The following is a 17,101-nucleotide window of genomic DNA, read 5'->3' on the forward strand; positions in this document are numbered from 1 at the left end:
ACAGGCATAAAAACACTCCTGATCCACAAACCTGTCAGCCAGCATTTTAATGGAGTGGGCCATTCTGTTAATGACTTAAAAGTTTGCATCTTACTGAAGAGGAATTTTCCCAACACTCTTGAAAGAGAGGCTGCTGAACTCTTTTTTTTTTTTATATTCAAATTCGACACATTAACGTGGTTTGAACTGGGATGGGAATTTTCTGGGTCATTATAGGGGCTCATTTGCATACTTGGCTTAATCTGATTCTTGACTCTCCCCGCTTCCTCTCTGTCCCTCTACTCTCTGATTTGCTCACCTTGATAACGTTTTTTCTGATTTGTCCACCTTGATTACTATTTTTGGTTCTCTGTGCCTTAAATATTGAGTCTGTTCTGGTATGGCTATGGTCTGAAGAAGTGGGTCCTGTACCATGAAAGCTCATCACCTAATAAATTATTTTGTTAGTCTTTAAAGTGTTACTTGACTGCTTTTTTATTTTAATGACATCTATGTGTCTAATTGGATTAATGATGTGGCTGCAGGAGTAATGATGATGCCTTCACAAAGGCATATCTAGGGGTGCATTATCTAGAAGATTAAAGCAAAAGACAGTAACAGCATAGAGCAATAGCACATTTGTTCTGAGTACCAGCCTGGGAGGGCAAGTGGGATGGTGCTATATCCTGGTTGTCACATGCATGGCCTCTTCTTGGAAAGTGGTTGTTGGGGCAACTATCCCAAACTCCAAGGTCCTGTCCAAGTTGGGACAACCTTTCCTGGGTCTTGTGAGAGAGATGGTGGGAGGAGTTGTCAAGCAGGGATAACCTTCCACTCATGCTAACTGGTTCTCTGAACTATAGGATTATAGGCCCACTCTAGACTTTAGGATTCAAATAGGGGGTCTTTAGCAGAATACCATACCTATACCTTTTTAGAATGTTCCTGTATTTTTTTTTTGCACTTCACAAAATTATATACTGTGCAAAGTATTTGTGACCCCAGTACCCGTTCTGCAACTATGAGATTAGAACTTCCTGTTGGGATAAAATGTGTATTAAAACATTCACTAGAGAATATTTTTCCTCCTAAAATAAGCCATACTATTCACACTTACTTTCAAACTACCAAATTTGAATTAGAACTGACTTTGCCTGCATGGCACTTCTATATGTTTCATTTTTATACTGAGTGTGATAGGTTGCTGTTCATTGAGCTACATTCACATGAGAAGTAAGATAATTAGCCTTACTTTGGAATATAGCCCATCAGTAAATAAGAGAAACTTACTAAACAAACAAACAAACAAAAAAAAACACCCCTTATGTTGCTTTTCATTCTCTGATAGGAATAAAAGACAGAAAAGAGCATCAAACATGGTACTTGAAAATATCAAAGTTGGCACTGGCTTTAGCGATTATCCACTCTAAGCCTCCAGGAAAAAGCAGCAAAGAATACACAGAGCATCTTGCCAAAATTATTTCTGTACAGGATGTTAAATGGCAATCGAAAGTTGAAGCATTAGAAGCTGAAGTCCTTAGGCTACGTCAGGAACTTCTTTTGAACAAGATCTGTCCCAGATTGTGCTTGGAAAATAGTAAGTTTCTAAAGTAATTTTTGATTAACATTCATGTGTACTGTAGTAACATTTGAAAAAAAAACAAACTTGTTTTTGATAAGCAATAGCATTTTTATGCATGTGTAAAGGTGTCTTAAATGCAGGAATCTTTTAGGGCCTTCCCCCCCACCCCCCGAAAAAAAAGATTACAGTAAGACACTGGTTTCAGTTATAGCAGGAAATAATGTAGAAGTTTTGAGATGTACTCAAAGTTGTTTTAAAAAAAATTGTTCACAGTAGAAAATAAATAAATAATAAAGGATATAGCTGTCAATCTTTGGAGTTTGTGTTATTGCTGTTTAAAGTACATTGGATAAATCCAGAGGTATCATGACATGATTTTTAAAATTTTCACGGTGTAGCCAACTAGTTTTAGTTTAATGATAACATTAATGTACCATATTTAAATTTGGAATTCTATCTTTTGAACTGGGTTTTGTCTCTCTAACCACATTAAACTGTCTTAAAAATAAGAATCTTGGACCTAATATGTAATATATTTATTCATATAAAAACTAATAATAGTGTAATAATTTTCTAATTTGCGTCTTAAGTCTAAGAAGTTCTTGGAACAGAAGTGTAGACTAATTAGTGAGGTGGTAGACTGAGCTTCACGACTGTAGTCTTCAGTGAAATGTGTGTATCTTCTGTGTACCTATCTGATTTGGCTTACAGGGTAGTCTGCTTTTAGGGCAGAGGGGTGGGGAGGTGGTCAGGTTTTATTTAGTGGCATGATTTTTTTTTTTTTTTTGCATGAGTCTTTTCGTTTAATTTTTGTCTATAAGAGGGGTTTCCTGCTCCCCGCCTTTTTACTTCCAAATGTGCAGGAGGGGATGAATTTATTTTATTTACTTTATCCACTAACCTTAACAGTGAATAGTTATATTGAACAGCTTCCACCATAAAAGTACTACTTTCATTGGAAAACATGGGCATTGATCCCACTGTCTCTTGCACGCTAAGTATGTACTCTACCACTTGAGCTGCAGGGGCGGTAGCTCAAGTGGTAGAATATGTGTTTAGCATGCAAGAGGTGGTGGGATCAATGTCCATGTTTTCCACCATAAAAGTAGGCGACTGTGCATTTCAGCTGTCTTTCACATTCATTGTTCCACTTCTGGTTTCCATTTTGGCACTTCCTGTGCTGTTTTGTTCTTTTTTGTTTTTGTTATATCTCTGATTTCCTTCCTGGTATATTCCCATTCCCTTTTCTCCATCCTATATGTGTTATTGTAAGAAATATTTTTGTAAAAGAAGTCTCAAGCTCTTGTCACTGATGATCAGCAAGTGACTTTAGTATTCTCAAGAGCTGAAAGATGTGAATGCAGGAGGCTCATGATCAGGACAGATGGCTCCTCTATTCTATGCTCCTGTGTTGCCTACAAAGGATATTGTAATTGAGGATGTAGGTTCTGCAGACTCTATTAACCAACTGGAAATGAAACCAGTTACCTGAAACTTCTGTGTTTCAAGATTTGTATTTTACAGTCTTGGTCTAGCCAGTATTGTGGAGACATCTTCCCTCCTCAATCCAACAGTGGCTAGGAGTGGAGCATTGCTTAGAGAGGCACTGTTAATCCTAATGTGGGCAGAGAAGGGCAGGGATGTCCTAGTGAACAGTCTCTATCGGAAGATACTTTTTAGCCCTAGTTTAGTCACAGTGAAGATGGCTCATTTACGTGATCCTGATGACCGTGGCTGTTGTTTTGTCCTTACATGAACAAACTTGTATCTGAGGGACTACTCTTCTTCAGCAGTGTCTGTAGACCAGCCGCCATCTAGCTCAGACATCTGTACTCAAATAGAAATATCAAATCTCACTAACTAGCATAGAAGAGTCTGGGGTACCACTTCATTGTGCTGTGTAAATGGTGGGGGTGGGTTTCTCTTTTTGTGTATAGTAGCTATGAATTGTCTGATTTTTTTTTTCCCTTCAGTTTAGCCAGAGAAGACAATTTGTCAGAGTATCTAAAGAGTCAAATTCTATCCCTTACTGTTACCAGAGGGTCTCTGGATGGTGTGCTCTGTGTGATTACACGTCTTATTAAAATGTTTCTAAAAGCCATCAAGCCATGTATACATTCCATGAGATAATTGTTTCACCTTGGAAATTCAGTCTAATATTCAAAAGACTGTACCATTGTTCAATGGCCACTGTTTCTTTTAGAATTGCTTTAATTCAAAGTGGCACTTTTAGTTGTGATTACCTCACGCGGGCAAGAAATGAGCCTGATTTCTTTTGTAATTTTTCCCTCATTACCTGTTAGCTTAGCAGAGTTGTCTTGAGAAGAGAACTGTGCCAAGCTTCATTTTGTTGAAAAATTCAGCTTTCATATTAATATGACAGACAAATTCTGTTTATCTTCCAGGAAAAAAAGGACCCCCAGCATTTGGGTCAGCAAAGGGTCTCTCTTTGGTTTGGTGGAGCACAAAAGACAAAAATTAGCTATCCTCTGAGGTAGATTTTATTACCCATCCTTAATAAAAGCTCATCAAATCAAGGATCATATTGTTTCTTGGAAAGAAAGTGAGTCAGCTTCTATATAACTGTGGTTTTCAATCAGTGTGCCATGGCACCCTGGTATGCTGTGAGAACTGTCCAGGGCTACGTCTACACGTGAAGCTTACATCGAAGTAGCCTATTTCGATGTGGCGACATCGAAATAGGCTATTTCGATGAATAACGTCTACACGTCCTCCAGGGCTGGCAACGTCGATGTTCAACATCGACGTTGTGCAGCACCACATCGAAATAGGCGCAGCGAGGGAACGTCTACACGCCACAGTAGCACACATCGAAATAAGGGTGCCAGGCACAGCTGCAGACAGGATCACAGGGCGGACTCAACAGCCAGCCGCTCCCTTAAAGGGCCCCTCCCAGACACACTTGCACTAAACAGCACAAGATCCACAGAGCCGACAACAAGTTGCAGACCCTGTGCACGCAGCATGAATCCCCCGCTGCAGCAGCAGCAGCCAGAAGCCCTGGGCTAAAGGCTGCTGCCCACGGTGACCATAGAGCCCCGCAGGGGCTGGAGAGACAGCGTCTCTCAACCCCCCAGCTGATGGCTGCCATGGAGGACCCCACAATTTCGACGTTGCGGGACGCGGATCGTCTACACGGTCCCTACTTCGACGTTGAACGTCGAAGTAGGGCGCTATTCCGATCCCCTCATGAGGTTAGCGACTTCGACGTCTCGCCACCTAATGTCAAAGTTAACTTCGAAATAGCACCCGACGCGTGTAGCCGCGACGGGTGCTATTTTGAAGTTAGTGCCGCTACTTCGAAGTAGCATGCACGTGTAGACACAGCCCAGGTGTGCTGTGAAATTTCATCATTTCCCCTCCCTGTGGCTCTTTGCAGAGCCACTCCAGGGGAGAAATTGACAAACCCACATGACCCAGTTTGTACTGGGAGACAGCTGAAATGCTGCTTTCTGGCCTGAATGAGCAGCAGGGGAGCACCACCCACCCGCCCCGCTGTGGCAGGAGGGAGGGAGGGAAGAGCCAGGAGCCTGTTGGAGCTGGGACATAGTTTAAATGCTGTGTTCTGGCTTCAGCTGGCTGGCAGGGAGGGGACCTTGCTGTCAGTGGTTACTTGTTTACTCAACATCCCTAGCATGGCATTTGTTGAGCAGAGTCTGAAAATGTGTCTGTGCTCACTGTCTAAGAGGGTGCATTCTGTGGTCGATTTGAAACATTAATGCATTTGATCCTTGTTTAGCTTGTTGTATGTACTAATATGTTGCATACCTCTCCATTAAAACCATAGTAACTAGTAACCATAATACATGTCAGTAAATGTGACATTTATGAGCGATTGATTCAGCTGAAAAAAGTGGGGTGTGCCATGGAATTCTTTGTCTCACTATAAGTGTGCCATGTTACTGAAAAGGTTGGGAAGCCTATAGAAGAGATTTGAAAAGTTCGCACCTGGTGTTCCAGCTCAGGAAGTCATTACTAATCTTGAAATGGACAGAAAATTGCAGATTGGCTCTAATGGTTCCAGGATACATCTGGCTAGAGGATAGATGTTGTGTTTGTTGATGCAGTTTTAGGTCGATACATCTGAAAGCCTGTAATTCGGTTAGCCAACGTGTATTTTAGCTAGAGCCATCATGGGAGCCATTTCTCCCTATACCCAACTTCTGAATTGGCTCATTTAACTGTTCAGAGTCAAATGATGTAAATTTCTGGCAATGCTTTCTATAGCAATAAGGATTTTTCTTTACTTGTTTAGCTAGTTTGTTCTTTCTGCTAAAGCCCAGAGGTCTATTACAAGCTTCCACTCTACTTGCAGCTTGGGGAGGGAACCAGACCCATCAGTTAGTCACTGGCAGAAGTTCAGCACCCTGCCTCCTGAACTTCTCTCATTTTTCTCTACCTTCCCAGAGGTGGGTGACTCAGCCTGATCGCTCCTGCCACACATTCCTGAGAAAAATTCCATTTCAAAATTTTAAACATTTTATTCCAATAAGGTGCCTGTGATTCCCAGCCACATTCCAAGGCTGTATTTGATTTGGGGAGAGTTCCTTCAGTTCTATTTCCTGCTCTGAGGTTTGCTACAGCTGGTGCTCCTACAAGCCGCAGTCTGAGAGCTAGAGAAAAGGAAAGCAAAAGGCAACAGCACAGGTCTGTGTCCCCTGTTTCCCGCTCCTACTGAGCAGCTTCTATGGGACCTTGGTCAGCTGTGTGTCCAGGGGGCTGCCTCTCCTTATAGCATAGGCCAGATGAGATTGCCTCAGCTCCTCTTCTCTGGGCAAGAAATGAAATGAGTTGGACCAGGGAACAGCTGGTGTTGAGGCAGCAAGACATGTTCCCCACCACTTTCATGAAGGGAGTGAAATTAGAAGGACAGGGTCTCGGACAGTGAGCTTTTTGTTTTTTAACCTTTACTAGACAGTTTTAGACACCCTGCACTTCCCCTCCCCCAATCTTGTTCTAGAATTGTAGTACAAATAATACTAGCTTAAGGGAAGAAAGAAATTCACTTATCTCTTGCTGACAAAAGAGCAGTCATGCAGCACTTTAAAGACTAACAAAATGATTCATTAGGTGATGTCCATTAGAGCAGGTGTCCTGATGGCTACCATTTCTGATCAGTTGAGACTCCTGGCATTCATTCCATTGCTCAGTTAAAGAATAGTTATGCCTTGGATATTAAGATCTGTTGGAGGTCCATTAATTCACTAAACTCTATGTATTTCTTAGCTGATGCCATTTCATTTGTTTGGCAGAACTTTTCTTCATATCTGAATGCCTAGGATTAAAGCTGTATCTGCCTAGTTTGGGATGTTGTTATGTAAAGGTTGATCCTGTTTCCCATGCTGAAGGTAGATTGCTATGAAAATCCCACTGTGACAGACTTGTGGATCTTATCATAAAGAATAGGTTTATCTGTGCTTGTCTGAAAGACTCCTTTTTTTCCAACTAAGTCCTTGCTAACACTGCAGATAGGTGGATCATCCAGAAAAGAGAGAGAAATTGACATCTAAGGATATGGGTAGTGTGTTGTTAAGTGGGATTTACAATGCTCTTCTGAAGGAGAAATTGTTTTGCTCTTTTGTTTAAGTATACTTATCATAATCTGTCATTTTAAGAAAGTAAATTTGGCCACATCTCAGAACCAGAATAAATCAAAGATCAGTAAATGTGTGTAGAATCAGAAGTAGAATTTTGGAGTTCTGAATATCTGATTTGTACTCTTTTCCCTGAGTCTGTTCTTTGGAGTGCTACATGACTGCTGTTTTTTGGGAAATTTGTGATACAGCCAGATCTTTGAATCACAGTCCTTTGTTTTTAGTCAGAAATTTTTGGGTAAATTCTGCTAAACTATGTAAGTAAACCATAACTTGGTATAAAACCTCTTTAAATGTTTTGCTTGTAGAGACCCTTGTAAGCATTTACCATCTGCAGAACTCTTCTGAAATAGTATATAGAAGATGTTAGAAGGTTCTGAGCAGAATTCATCTTACTGACTCAAAGAAATAAGGTCTACAAAAGCAGAGCTTGTTTTCAGTAAGGGACCCTAACTGCCACAAAAAGATATCGGTGTGCTTAAACTAGTTGTTTTCAACCTTTCCAGATCCCTGTATCCTTTTCAAAAGTTTGATTTGTTTTCTGTACCCTCTATTTCCACCTCATTAGAAAACTCTCAAAATCAGACATAAAACACAAAAGCATCACAAGTACACTACTACTGTTGAATTGCTTACTTTCTCATTTTACCATAAGATTATAAAATAAATTACTTGGAAGATAAATATTGTAATTTATACAAAAAATTGTATATACATTTCAGTGTATAGTATACATCAGTGGTGTCCAATAGGAATTCAAAGATTGTCACACTTGTGGTCATCATCTTTCCATATTTGCCACATATTTATACAAAACTTTATAGAGCCGGGCACTCCCAGCCCCTCTCTTAAATAAATGCTCTTCCTCTTCCCCCCTCCCCCCGTTCTAATACAGTGTTGGTGACTCAACAGAGCCACCCCTGCTGGGGCCACTGCCATGCGCTTTTTGCACCAAGTGCTGGGGCGTGTACACAGTGTGTGTGAATGGCACTCCCTGCATGTGGCTTTCCGGAGGAGGCACACTTAAAGGTTCCAAGAACTGCTTGAGAGCCTTGGGTTGGCCAACCCCATATTCACCACAGTGCAGTGTCCTAGTTACCGCAAGTGGCAAGTTGTGAATGTATTGTACACCCTCGTACAGGTAGCACTGTAAACCACTGCAAAATTTTAGTTTGTACTGGCTTTGCTTGTGCTTGTTGTAAAAGGAGGTAAATACCTAGATGAATTGTCATATCCCCGCAAGACCTCTTGAGTACCTCCTAGGTGCACATATCCTTGGTGGGAATCACTGGAGCTGTTAAACAGATAACAATTCCTGAAGCTGTGCAGGAGGGCTTTTTTTCAAACCCAGCAGTTTAGCTTTTAATGAATCCAGTATTTACCCCCCATCCCCCCCCCAAAAATGTAATAGAGGCTTACATAATGAGCCAGTAAAACAGCTACAAAAATAAATAGTTGAAAGGGAGGAAAATGAAATGAGTAAATCTGATTCATTATATGTGAAGGTCTAACTTGCAATATTTCAGACACTGAAAACTTAATGAAGAGTAACAGAAATGCCTTGAGATGTGAAAAGAAACATCATAATAAAAATACAGATAGTCCCTGACTTACGAACAGGTAACATTTTGAACACCTGGTTATAACTTGATTTGGTTGTAAATCAGAAATACCCTTATACTGTAATCCCTTGAGGTACGTGAGGGTTGCATTCCACACAACCCCCTCATACCTCAAATTTCGCGTAAGTCACGGAAGGCTTGGGTTGGGAGCCTGGGAGGGGGCGGGGGGGGCGGTTAAGCCTGCGGTGGGTTAGGGTGGCAGGGGTGGTGGGAGGGTGCAGTTGAGCTGGGGCTTGCAGGGGATTGGGGTGAGGGTTGAGCCGGGGCTGCAGGGGTGGTGAGTAGGGGGGTTGGGACCTGGGCCCCAAGTGCTGGGGTTTGGGAGCCCCCGCCCCAGGTTGAAGCTGGAGTCCCACGTGCCAGGGAATGTGAGCTGGGGCTGTGGGGGGTTGAACGGGTGAACTGGAGCAGGGGGGTTAGCTGGGGGTGGGGGGCAGAGCCCTGTGCACCTGCAGTGGCTGACAGCCTGAGCCCCACACATGCTGGCCGCTGACAGCCCAGCACATGCTGGGAGAGAGACAGCTGGGGATGGTGGGTGTTGAGCCCGGGGGGAGTGGGGATTGAATGGGGGTGAACCAGGGCAGGTTGAGCTGGCAGAGGGGGATAGAGCCCCTGTGCGTGCCAGCGGCAGCAGCTGACAGCTGGAGCCTCAAGTAAGTGTGGGGGGGGGTGAGCTGGGATCACAGGCAGGGATTGAGCCAGGCAGCGGAGGGGTTGAATGGAGAGGTACACCATGGTAGGATGCTTGAGTGGGGGGCAGGTTGGAGCCCTGCGAGTGCTGAGTGCATGGGTGTTGGGGCCCAGGTGTGTTGGGGGAGAGGGTTGGGGGCATGGGGTCCACAGGGGTTAGAGGAGAGTCCCCGGCGAGTGGCTGGAGCCCTCCGCTGGGGGAGGTGAGCTGTGGCGCATGCGGGGGTGGTGAGCTGGAGGTTGGTTGTAAGTACAAGTGGTTGTAAGTCAATGTGTTCGTAAGTTGGGGACTGCCTGTAAATTAAGAAAACCGTCAGAATGGGTTTGGGAGATCAGGTTTTCTCTTAGGCCTTGTCAGCACGAGTAGTTTTTGCCGGCAAAACCAGGTTTTTGCAGGAGAAAATGTGGTGCGGCTAAATGGCAAACACGCTTTGTCACAGTTTGTCAACAAAACCTGGCACATCCACTGGCGGCGTTATACATCTCCACGCTCAGGTGCAGAGCTCTGTTAATTTCATTTTCAGGAGAAGTTGAGCTAAGTTAGAGGTTTCCCAGCTGCAGTTAAGCTGGGTTAATGGTGCTGGCTCATCAGCTGGAGCTCGGTCTTCCTCTTCCTTTCCAGCTGTCAAACTGTATTACAGACCAAAAATATATTCCGAACAGTTAAACAACTGTCATAATGACTACAGGGTTGGTATGCCAAAAAATTGAATTTAGGCCACGTCTACACGTGCACGCTACTTCGAAGTAGCGGCGTCAACTTCGAAATTTCACCCGTCACGGCTACACGTGTTGGGCGCTATTTCGAAGTTGAAATCGACGTTAGGCGGCGAGACGTCGAAGTTGCTAACCCCATGAGGGGATGGGAATAGCGCCTTACTTCGAAGCTGAACGTCGAAGTAGGGACCGTTTAGACAATCCGCGTCCCGCAACATCGAAATAGCGGGGTCAACCATGGCGGCCATCAGCTGAGGGGTTGAGAGACGCTCTCTCTCCAGCCCCTGCGGGGCTCTATGGTCACCGTGTGCAGCAGCCCTTAGCCGAGGGCTTCTGGCTGCTGCTGCGGCAGCTGGGGATCCATGCTGCATGCACAGGGTCTGCAACCAGTTGTCGGCTCTGTGGATCTTGTGTTGTGTAGTGCAACTGTGTCTGGGAGGGGCCCTTTAAGGGAGCGGCTTGCTGTTGAGTCCGCCCTGTGACCCTGTCTGCAGCTGTTCCTGGCACCCTTATTTCGATGTGTGCTACTTTGGCGTGTAGACGTTCCCTCGCAGCGCCTCGCAGCGCCTATTTCGATGTGGTGCTGCCCAACATCGACGTTGCCAGCTGTGGAGGACGTGTAGACGTTATTCATCGAAATAGACTATTTCGATGTCGCTACATCGAAATAAGCTATTTCGATGTAGCGTGCACGTGTAGATGTAGCCTTAGGTTGTCTCACAATCCAGGACCCTTCTCGATCAACTTTGCTGTTTATTTAACTAAAGCCTTTCACTGCTCGCAACAGAGTTGCACCTCATCCCAGCTTTTCACAAGAAGTTACTTGTAAGAGACGTTGCAAAGTTAATTTGTTGTTTAAAAAAAGATAACTTTATTTCAAAAATCATTTAATATTCCCGATTGACAGTGTTGTACTTAACCTGCCATACCTTTCACAAAATACTGGTAATTGCCAGCATAGATGTGTATCTAAGAACAGGGGCACAACATTCTCAAAACCACTTATGTTCCATTTTGCCCCCTAAGGCTCTTTGGACCCTAATCATTATAAGTCAGTGGGCTTTTTAAGCTCCTCCATTAAGATGATTTTGAAAATTGTAGTATAAACAAATTGCCTACATAATAAATGTACATTCATGCTTTACGAGCTAAAAAGGATGGACATTTCAGGCTAGCAATCTTAACTCTGACATCTGAATATTTTTGAAATATTTTTTCTTGATTTTTGGTATCAAAATATTTTCAAAGAATACTGTTAAGTGACAAATGTCTATTGAGATATGTATGTGTAGGGTCAGATTTTCTTACCTTTTTTAATATCTCTAGAATGGTAGTTAAGACTTCTGAGGAAGCAATAGTGTTTATTTTGGGGCAGAGTTAACATTGTTTGCATACTTTTCTTAATTTCCAAGGGTGGGGAGGTAAAAGCATGACTGTGGGTGTTTTTATAGCATTCTCATACCATTCATCAGTGTGAAAATGTGATGCCTTTTGGAAACCCATATCTGTAAGCACATATGGAGGCTGGTCATCCTGGGATAGAACAGTTGGTGCTGAAATGATCAGGAAGCGAATCATGTGCCCAGTGTTCTGTCTCCCAGTGATCAGAGCAGTCATTCTACATGCTCTTTTGGGGTAGCCAGCAAAAAGGACCTGGTGGGGGGAATCATTCAGTGGTGCCTATATTGGGTGCCATGAAGGTGCCACTCCACAGAGTGCTGCTCCAACCTGCTTGCTGCCTACTAAAGGAAAAAAAATATTCCAGCAACGGTGCATGCACGTACACACACCCTCTAACATGGAATAGCCACTAACAACACATCTCGAAAAACAAGTTAAGAGGGTAAGTAGCTGACCTTTTTATCAGACCCAGCACTTTGGTGATATTTCTGTTTATGGTGTTTTGTCAACTGTTGCATAGTTTTGACATTACGTGCTGTCATGGCTCCTTCCCCACTCTAGCAAGATAAATGCAGAAGTGGGGGCCAGCAAAAGTGCTTCCAAAACCTTATCCACCAGGTTTTGGTATAAAGTCCCCTCCCAAAATCCTAAAAACCCGTAGAATTTGGGGATAAAATTCACTGCCACCACCCAAGTAATAATAAGGAAACGAGGGAGAGACTACTTGGGAAATCTCAGCCCCAAAAGTAAAAACCAGGACACAAACATTAACCAATACCAGGTTAATAAAAAGAAAAAGAGAGAACTTTTATTATTACAACAATATTCGTGTTGCAAGCCTCATGACTGGATGGAAGAGTCACAAAGTAAAACACATGGGGAGTCTTCCACCATGGGCCTAGAACTTAGTTACAAGGAGAGTAAAAGAACATTTCTAAAAAGTGCTTAGGCATCAGATCCCACTCCCCAAACCATAAAACAATAAAGCCTAATGGATCTATCTAAACTTCACCCAACACAGAAGATTGGAGGGCCTGTTCTTGGAGGGAGATATTCTGTCTCTCTCTCCCTCATGGCTGGAAAGAGGAAGAAGGACCAGAGAACAGAAGAGGGAGGAGTCAAAATTAAATTCTTTTCTACATTCCTATAGGCCAACCCCACCTGGCTAAGGAGGTTAACCCTTTTACTCCCAGGCTGCTGGCTAACCCTCATGATCATGACACATGCAGATTCTGTTCCTGCATTAGTAGTTGCTCATGGAATGCAACTTTGAACATTTAGTCCTTAAAAAGTAAAGTGAACTCCATGCTATTTATGCTACAAAACGCCGATCAGTTCAGCAGCAAAATTTGATTTATATGATGATGACTTATTCAGTAGTTCTAGAGTAATTAAAAGCAGTGATTAAAAGTTTATCGGAATTTTTTATTACTTTTTAATGGAGATTTTACTGGAATAAATTATTTCTGAATGCAATAGGTAGTAAATGGGAAGCATAATCCTGAATCAACATACAATATTCAGGTTATCTAAAAATGTGTGCTTAGGGCATGTAGCTGAGCGACAGATACTGATACAGATTTTAAGTGGTTAGCCACAACTTTGTTTACTTCAGAAAGGGCAGTATATGTTCACCCACCTCGCATATCAGGCATTGAATTAGGTGCAGTGTTACAGATTGAGCTGTATAACATTGCAGTAGCAACAGCAAACCAGGTGTATACCTAGGTTCCAAATTTGAGGGTGGGCAGATGGTTTAGCTGATGCATATTTGTAGATTAATTAAAAAGAACTTTACTTACTTGAGGGAGTGGCTTGACAGCCTGGTGCCTGACATTGCAACACTGCTCAAGTTTGACCTGAATCCCCTCCATCATCCTGCCAGATTAGAGTGGCTTTGTGAATGCAGCTCTGAGAGCCAGGCTGAAACTCGGATGACTGAAATTCTTTCACTTGAACAGTGCCTGAATGGGCAGCGAGAGTCCCTATACGCAGCTGAGACTCATTTTTGCCATGGGATAGGAATTTACTTCATTGGCATATAGGGGATACTGAAGTGCCTTTTTTCCATTCTTTTCACGTATTGGCTTTTGTTGTCCATATTGGAAGACAGGGCTCTGTCTGAAGTGTTTGCTCGCTTAGGAGCGCAGATGGGCAATAACTGGCATGCGGGCTGGATGCCGTTCACCAGAGTTAGCTCCTGGTAGGCCACCAGATGCTTTGTTTAGTGTCTGCAGGCACAGCCACTGACAGCAAACCACAGATGCTCAGGTAACTCAAACATCTCACAGCATAACAGGGATTATCCAAGTGAACTGTCTCCATCCCACAGGCCACTTACTGCCTGCTCTGGCCTAGGATCTAATGATGGATAAATCAAGCCCTGGTTACAGGGTTCCCTCCATATAACCAGTAACTTGGGGTAGACCCCTCAGCCTCCTCTGCACTTCCCCTACACTCCTAAGGATTTAGCTAACTTCCAATTTTCCTTTTATCCTCCTGCCCATGTGCAGGTGAGGGGAAGGACACAAGTTTCACCACCTAAAATCCCAGGTCATGTTTGTGGGTGAGACATGCGACCAAATAGATCACTGGTGCCTCTCATGGCTGATGTCCAGTGTAGCTAATAGCTGAAAGGGCCAGCTGTCAGGATGGTGGGGGGAAGTGCTGGATCTCATAGTTAGACGAAGATAATCTCTTTTCATACTTTTCCTATCTTTTCTACTCAGTGGAATAGTTTTGCTCTTGTGCCCTTAATAATGTCTCTTTGAAAAACTGCCAGCTGTCTTCAGTTGTTTTTCTTTTTAGTGTTGATTCCCATGTGACCTTACATAGCAACTCCCTGAGTTTTCCAAAGTCTACCTTCTAGTTCTCCACAATGGCAGCCATCCCACTTAATTTATTTTTCCCAGAGGTCCTCTTAATGATAGGTGACTCCCCTCTCCTCCCTGCTTTTTTCTTTTCTATTTTTCCCTCTTTCTCCCCCTCCTTCTTCCCCTTTCACTGGTTGCTTATTTGTGCTCCAGAATTTGAAGAAGTGGGTCTTCCCCATCAAAGCTCATTACCTAATAAGTAAATTGTTAATCTTTAAGGTGCTACAGGATGGCTTGATTTTTGTGAAGCTACAGATGAACACGGTTATCCCTCTGAGACTATTCTTCTAATCTGTTGTCTTTATTTTGCTGTTTTACCATTTCTTAAAATCATTAACTCTATCATGTCATGATCACTTCCACCCATGCTGCCTTCCACTTTCAGATAATCAATGCTCTGTATTATTTTCCCAACAGATGTTTGGATAGTTGAAATCCTCCATTATCTCATCACCAAATTCTGTGCTTTGTATGACCTAATAGTCTAAAAAAGTGCCATACATCTCTTTTTCCTGGTTAGGTGGTCTTTAGTAGACTCCTTATCATGCCATCACCATTGTTTTGTTTTTTTTATTTACCCCTTTTATCCTTACTCAGAGACCCTCCATAGTCTACCTCCTATCTCTAACTCAGTCATAGTGTATACATTTGTAACATGTAAGGCTACACCCTTTCCCCTTTTTACACTGCCTGTCCATCCTGAGCAATCTGTTCCCTTCTATACCAATGTTCCAGTGATGCATATTTTCTGACCAAATCTCTGTGATACCAATAATGTCATAGTTGTGTTTATTTGCTAGCATTTCAAGTTCTTCCTGCTTTTTTCCACAGACTTCTTTCATTAGTATACAGACAACTAAAGTACTGATTTGATTTTGCTTCCCTGTTCTGTCTCTCCTTTATCTCTGCTATTACAGGCCGTGCTCTCCTCCATCCCCAATTTCTGGTCCATTTCCCAGGTCTCCGTGTTTTTCACTTACCTGTGGGCTTTGATCACCTGTCCTGGTCAAATCTATTTTAAAGCCCTCCTCACTAGTTTAGCCATTCTGGCCGTGTCGACACGTGCCCCAAACTTCGAAATGGCCACGCAAATGGCCATTTTGAAGTTTACTAATGAAGCGCGGAAATGCATATTCAGCGCTTCATTAGCATGCGGGCGGCAGCGGCGCTTCGAAATTGCCGCTCCTTGCCGCCGCGCGGCGCGTCCAGACGGGGCTCCTTTTCCAAAGGACCCCGCCTACTTCGAAGTCCCCTTATTCCCATCAGCTGATGGGAATAAGGGGACTTCGAAGTAGGCGGCGTCCTTTCGAAAAGGAACCCCGTCTGGATGCGCCGCGCAACGGCAAGGAGCGTCAATTTCGAAGCGCCGCTGCTGCCCGCATGCTAATGAAGCACTGAACATGCATTTCCACGCTTCATTAGTAAACTTCGAAATGGCCATTTGCGTGGCCATTTCGAAGTTTGGGGCACGTGTAGACGTAGCCTCTGTGTCCATATATTTTCTTCCATTACCTCACTAGGTGGATCCCATCTCTGCTTAGCAGTCGTTCCTGGAAGAGCATCTTGTGGTCAAGGAACCTAAACCCCTTCTTGCAATACTGTCTTCATAGCTAGGTATTCACTTCCAGGATACACCTGTCTTTGCCTTGGGTTTCTGTCGTTGACTGTAAGAATCAAAGGCTGTGTCTACACAGCATGGCTTTCCCAGCAGATCCATGCTAATGAGCAGCCTCAGAATTGCAAATGGCTTCTCATTAGCATGGTCTCATGGCTCATTAACATAGTCACGTGAGAGCTTGGTTTTGGCAGAGGGGGGTGTCGGCAGTAAAGAGGCCATGTGGACATGCCCCTGCCAGCAAAAAGCCCTTCTGTCACCAGACTGTTATGTCTGAAAAAAATTCACATGGCCTCTTTACTGCCAGCACCCCTCTCTGCTGAGACCGAGCTCTCGCGCAGCTGTGCTAATGAGCTGTGGGACCATGGTAATGAGAGGCCATTTGCAGTTTCGAGGTTGCTCTTTAGCATGGATCTTCTGGGAAAGCTGCACTGTGTAGACCCAGCCAAAGAGAATACCACAAGCACTCCAAACTTCCTCATCTGTACCCCTAACGCCCTGTAGTTACTTCTGATCTGCTCAGGGTCGTATCTCATGGTACCATAAGTGCCCGTATGGATGAGTAGCAAGGGATTCTGTTAGTCAAGATTGACACGGTTGGTTATCCCTGGCCTCTTGTTTGCCGGAAGCCAAGAATGATCAACTAGGCATGGATCACTTGATGATTAACTGTTCTGTTCATTCCCTTGGGATACTGGGCTAGAGAGTCCTTTTGCTTGACCCACTATGGTTATTCTTATGGGACTATGCCATCATAGCTATGAAGATCTAGTTATTTCAGTATATTCTCTGAGTGTGTACGCATCCTCAGTCAGGTGTAGTATCAGTCATTTCTGACTCTTGTGTTAGCACATGAAATGGGAAGTACATGGGCATCAGAGACTAGTAGTTTAAAGTGCTTTTTTTTTCCATGCACAAAGTAAATTGGAGGGGGGAAAAACCCTCAACACATTTTAATCCAGTTCTAATATTTAGGCTCGCTCACTAGAAATTGTTTGTGAGGGTTA

At 43.5% G+C, this 17,101-nt stretch overlaps 1 protein-coding gene across 1 annotated transcript in view; it reads left to right on the forward strand.

Moving 5' to 3' along the window:
• The window catches only part of MEI4 (meiotic double-stranded break formation protein 4), a 32,578-nt gene that overhangs the window by 13,065 nt on the left and 2,412 nt on the right, over positions 1–17,101 (forward strand). The window contains exon 2 of the mRNA XM_074989132.1: positions 1,328–1,576. Within this exon, the coding sequence (XP_074845233.1) occupies positions 1,328–1,576 (249 nt within the window). The remainder of the gene's footprint in view (positions 1–1,327; positions 1,577–17,101) is intronic.

Source organism: Carettochelys insculpta, chromosome 3, assembly GCF_033958435.1.
Source record: "Carettochelys insculpta isolate YL-2023 chromosome 3, ASM3395843v1, whole genome shotgun sequence".
Lineage (NCBI taxonomy): Eukaryota > Metazoa > Chordata > Testudines > Carettochelyidae > Carettochelys > Carettochelys insculpta.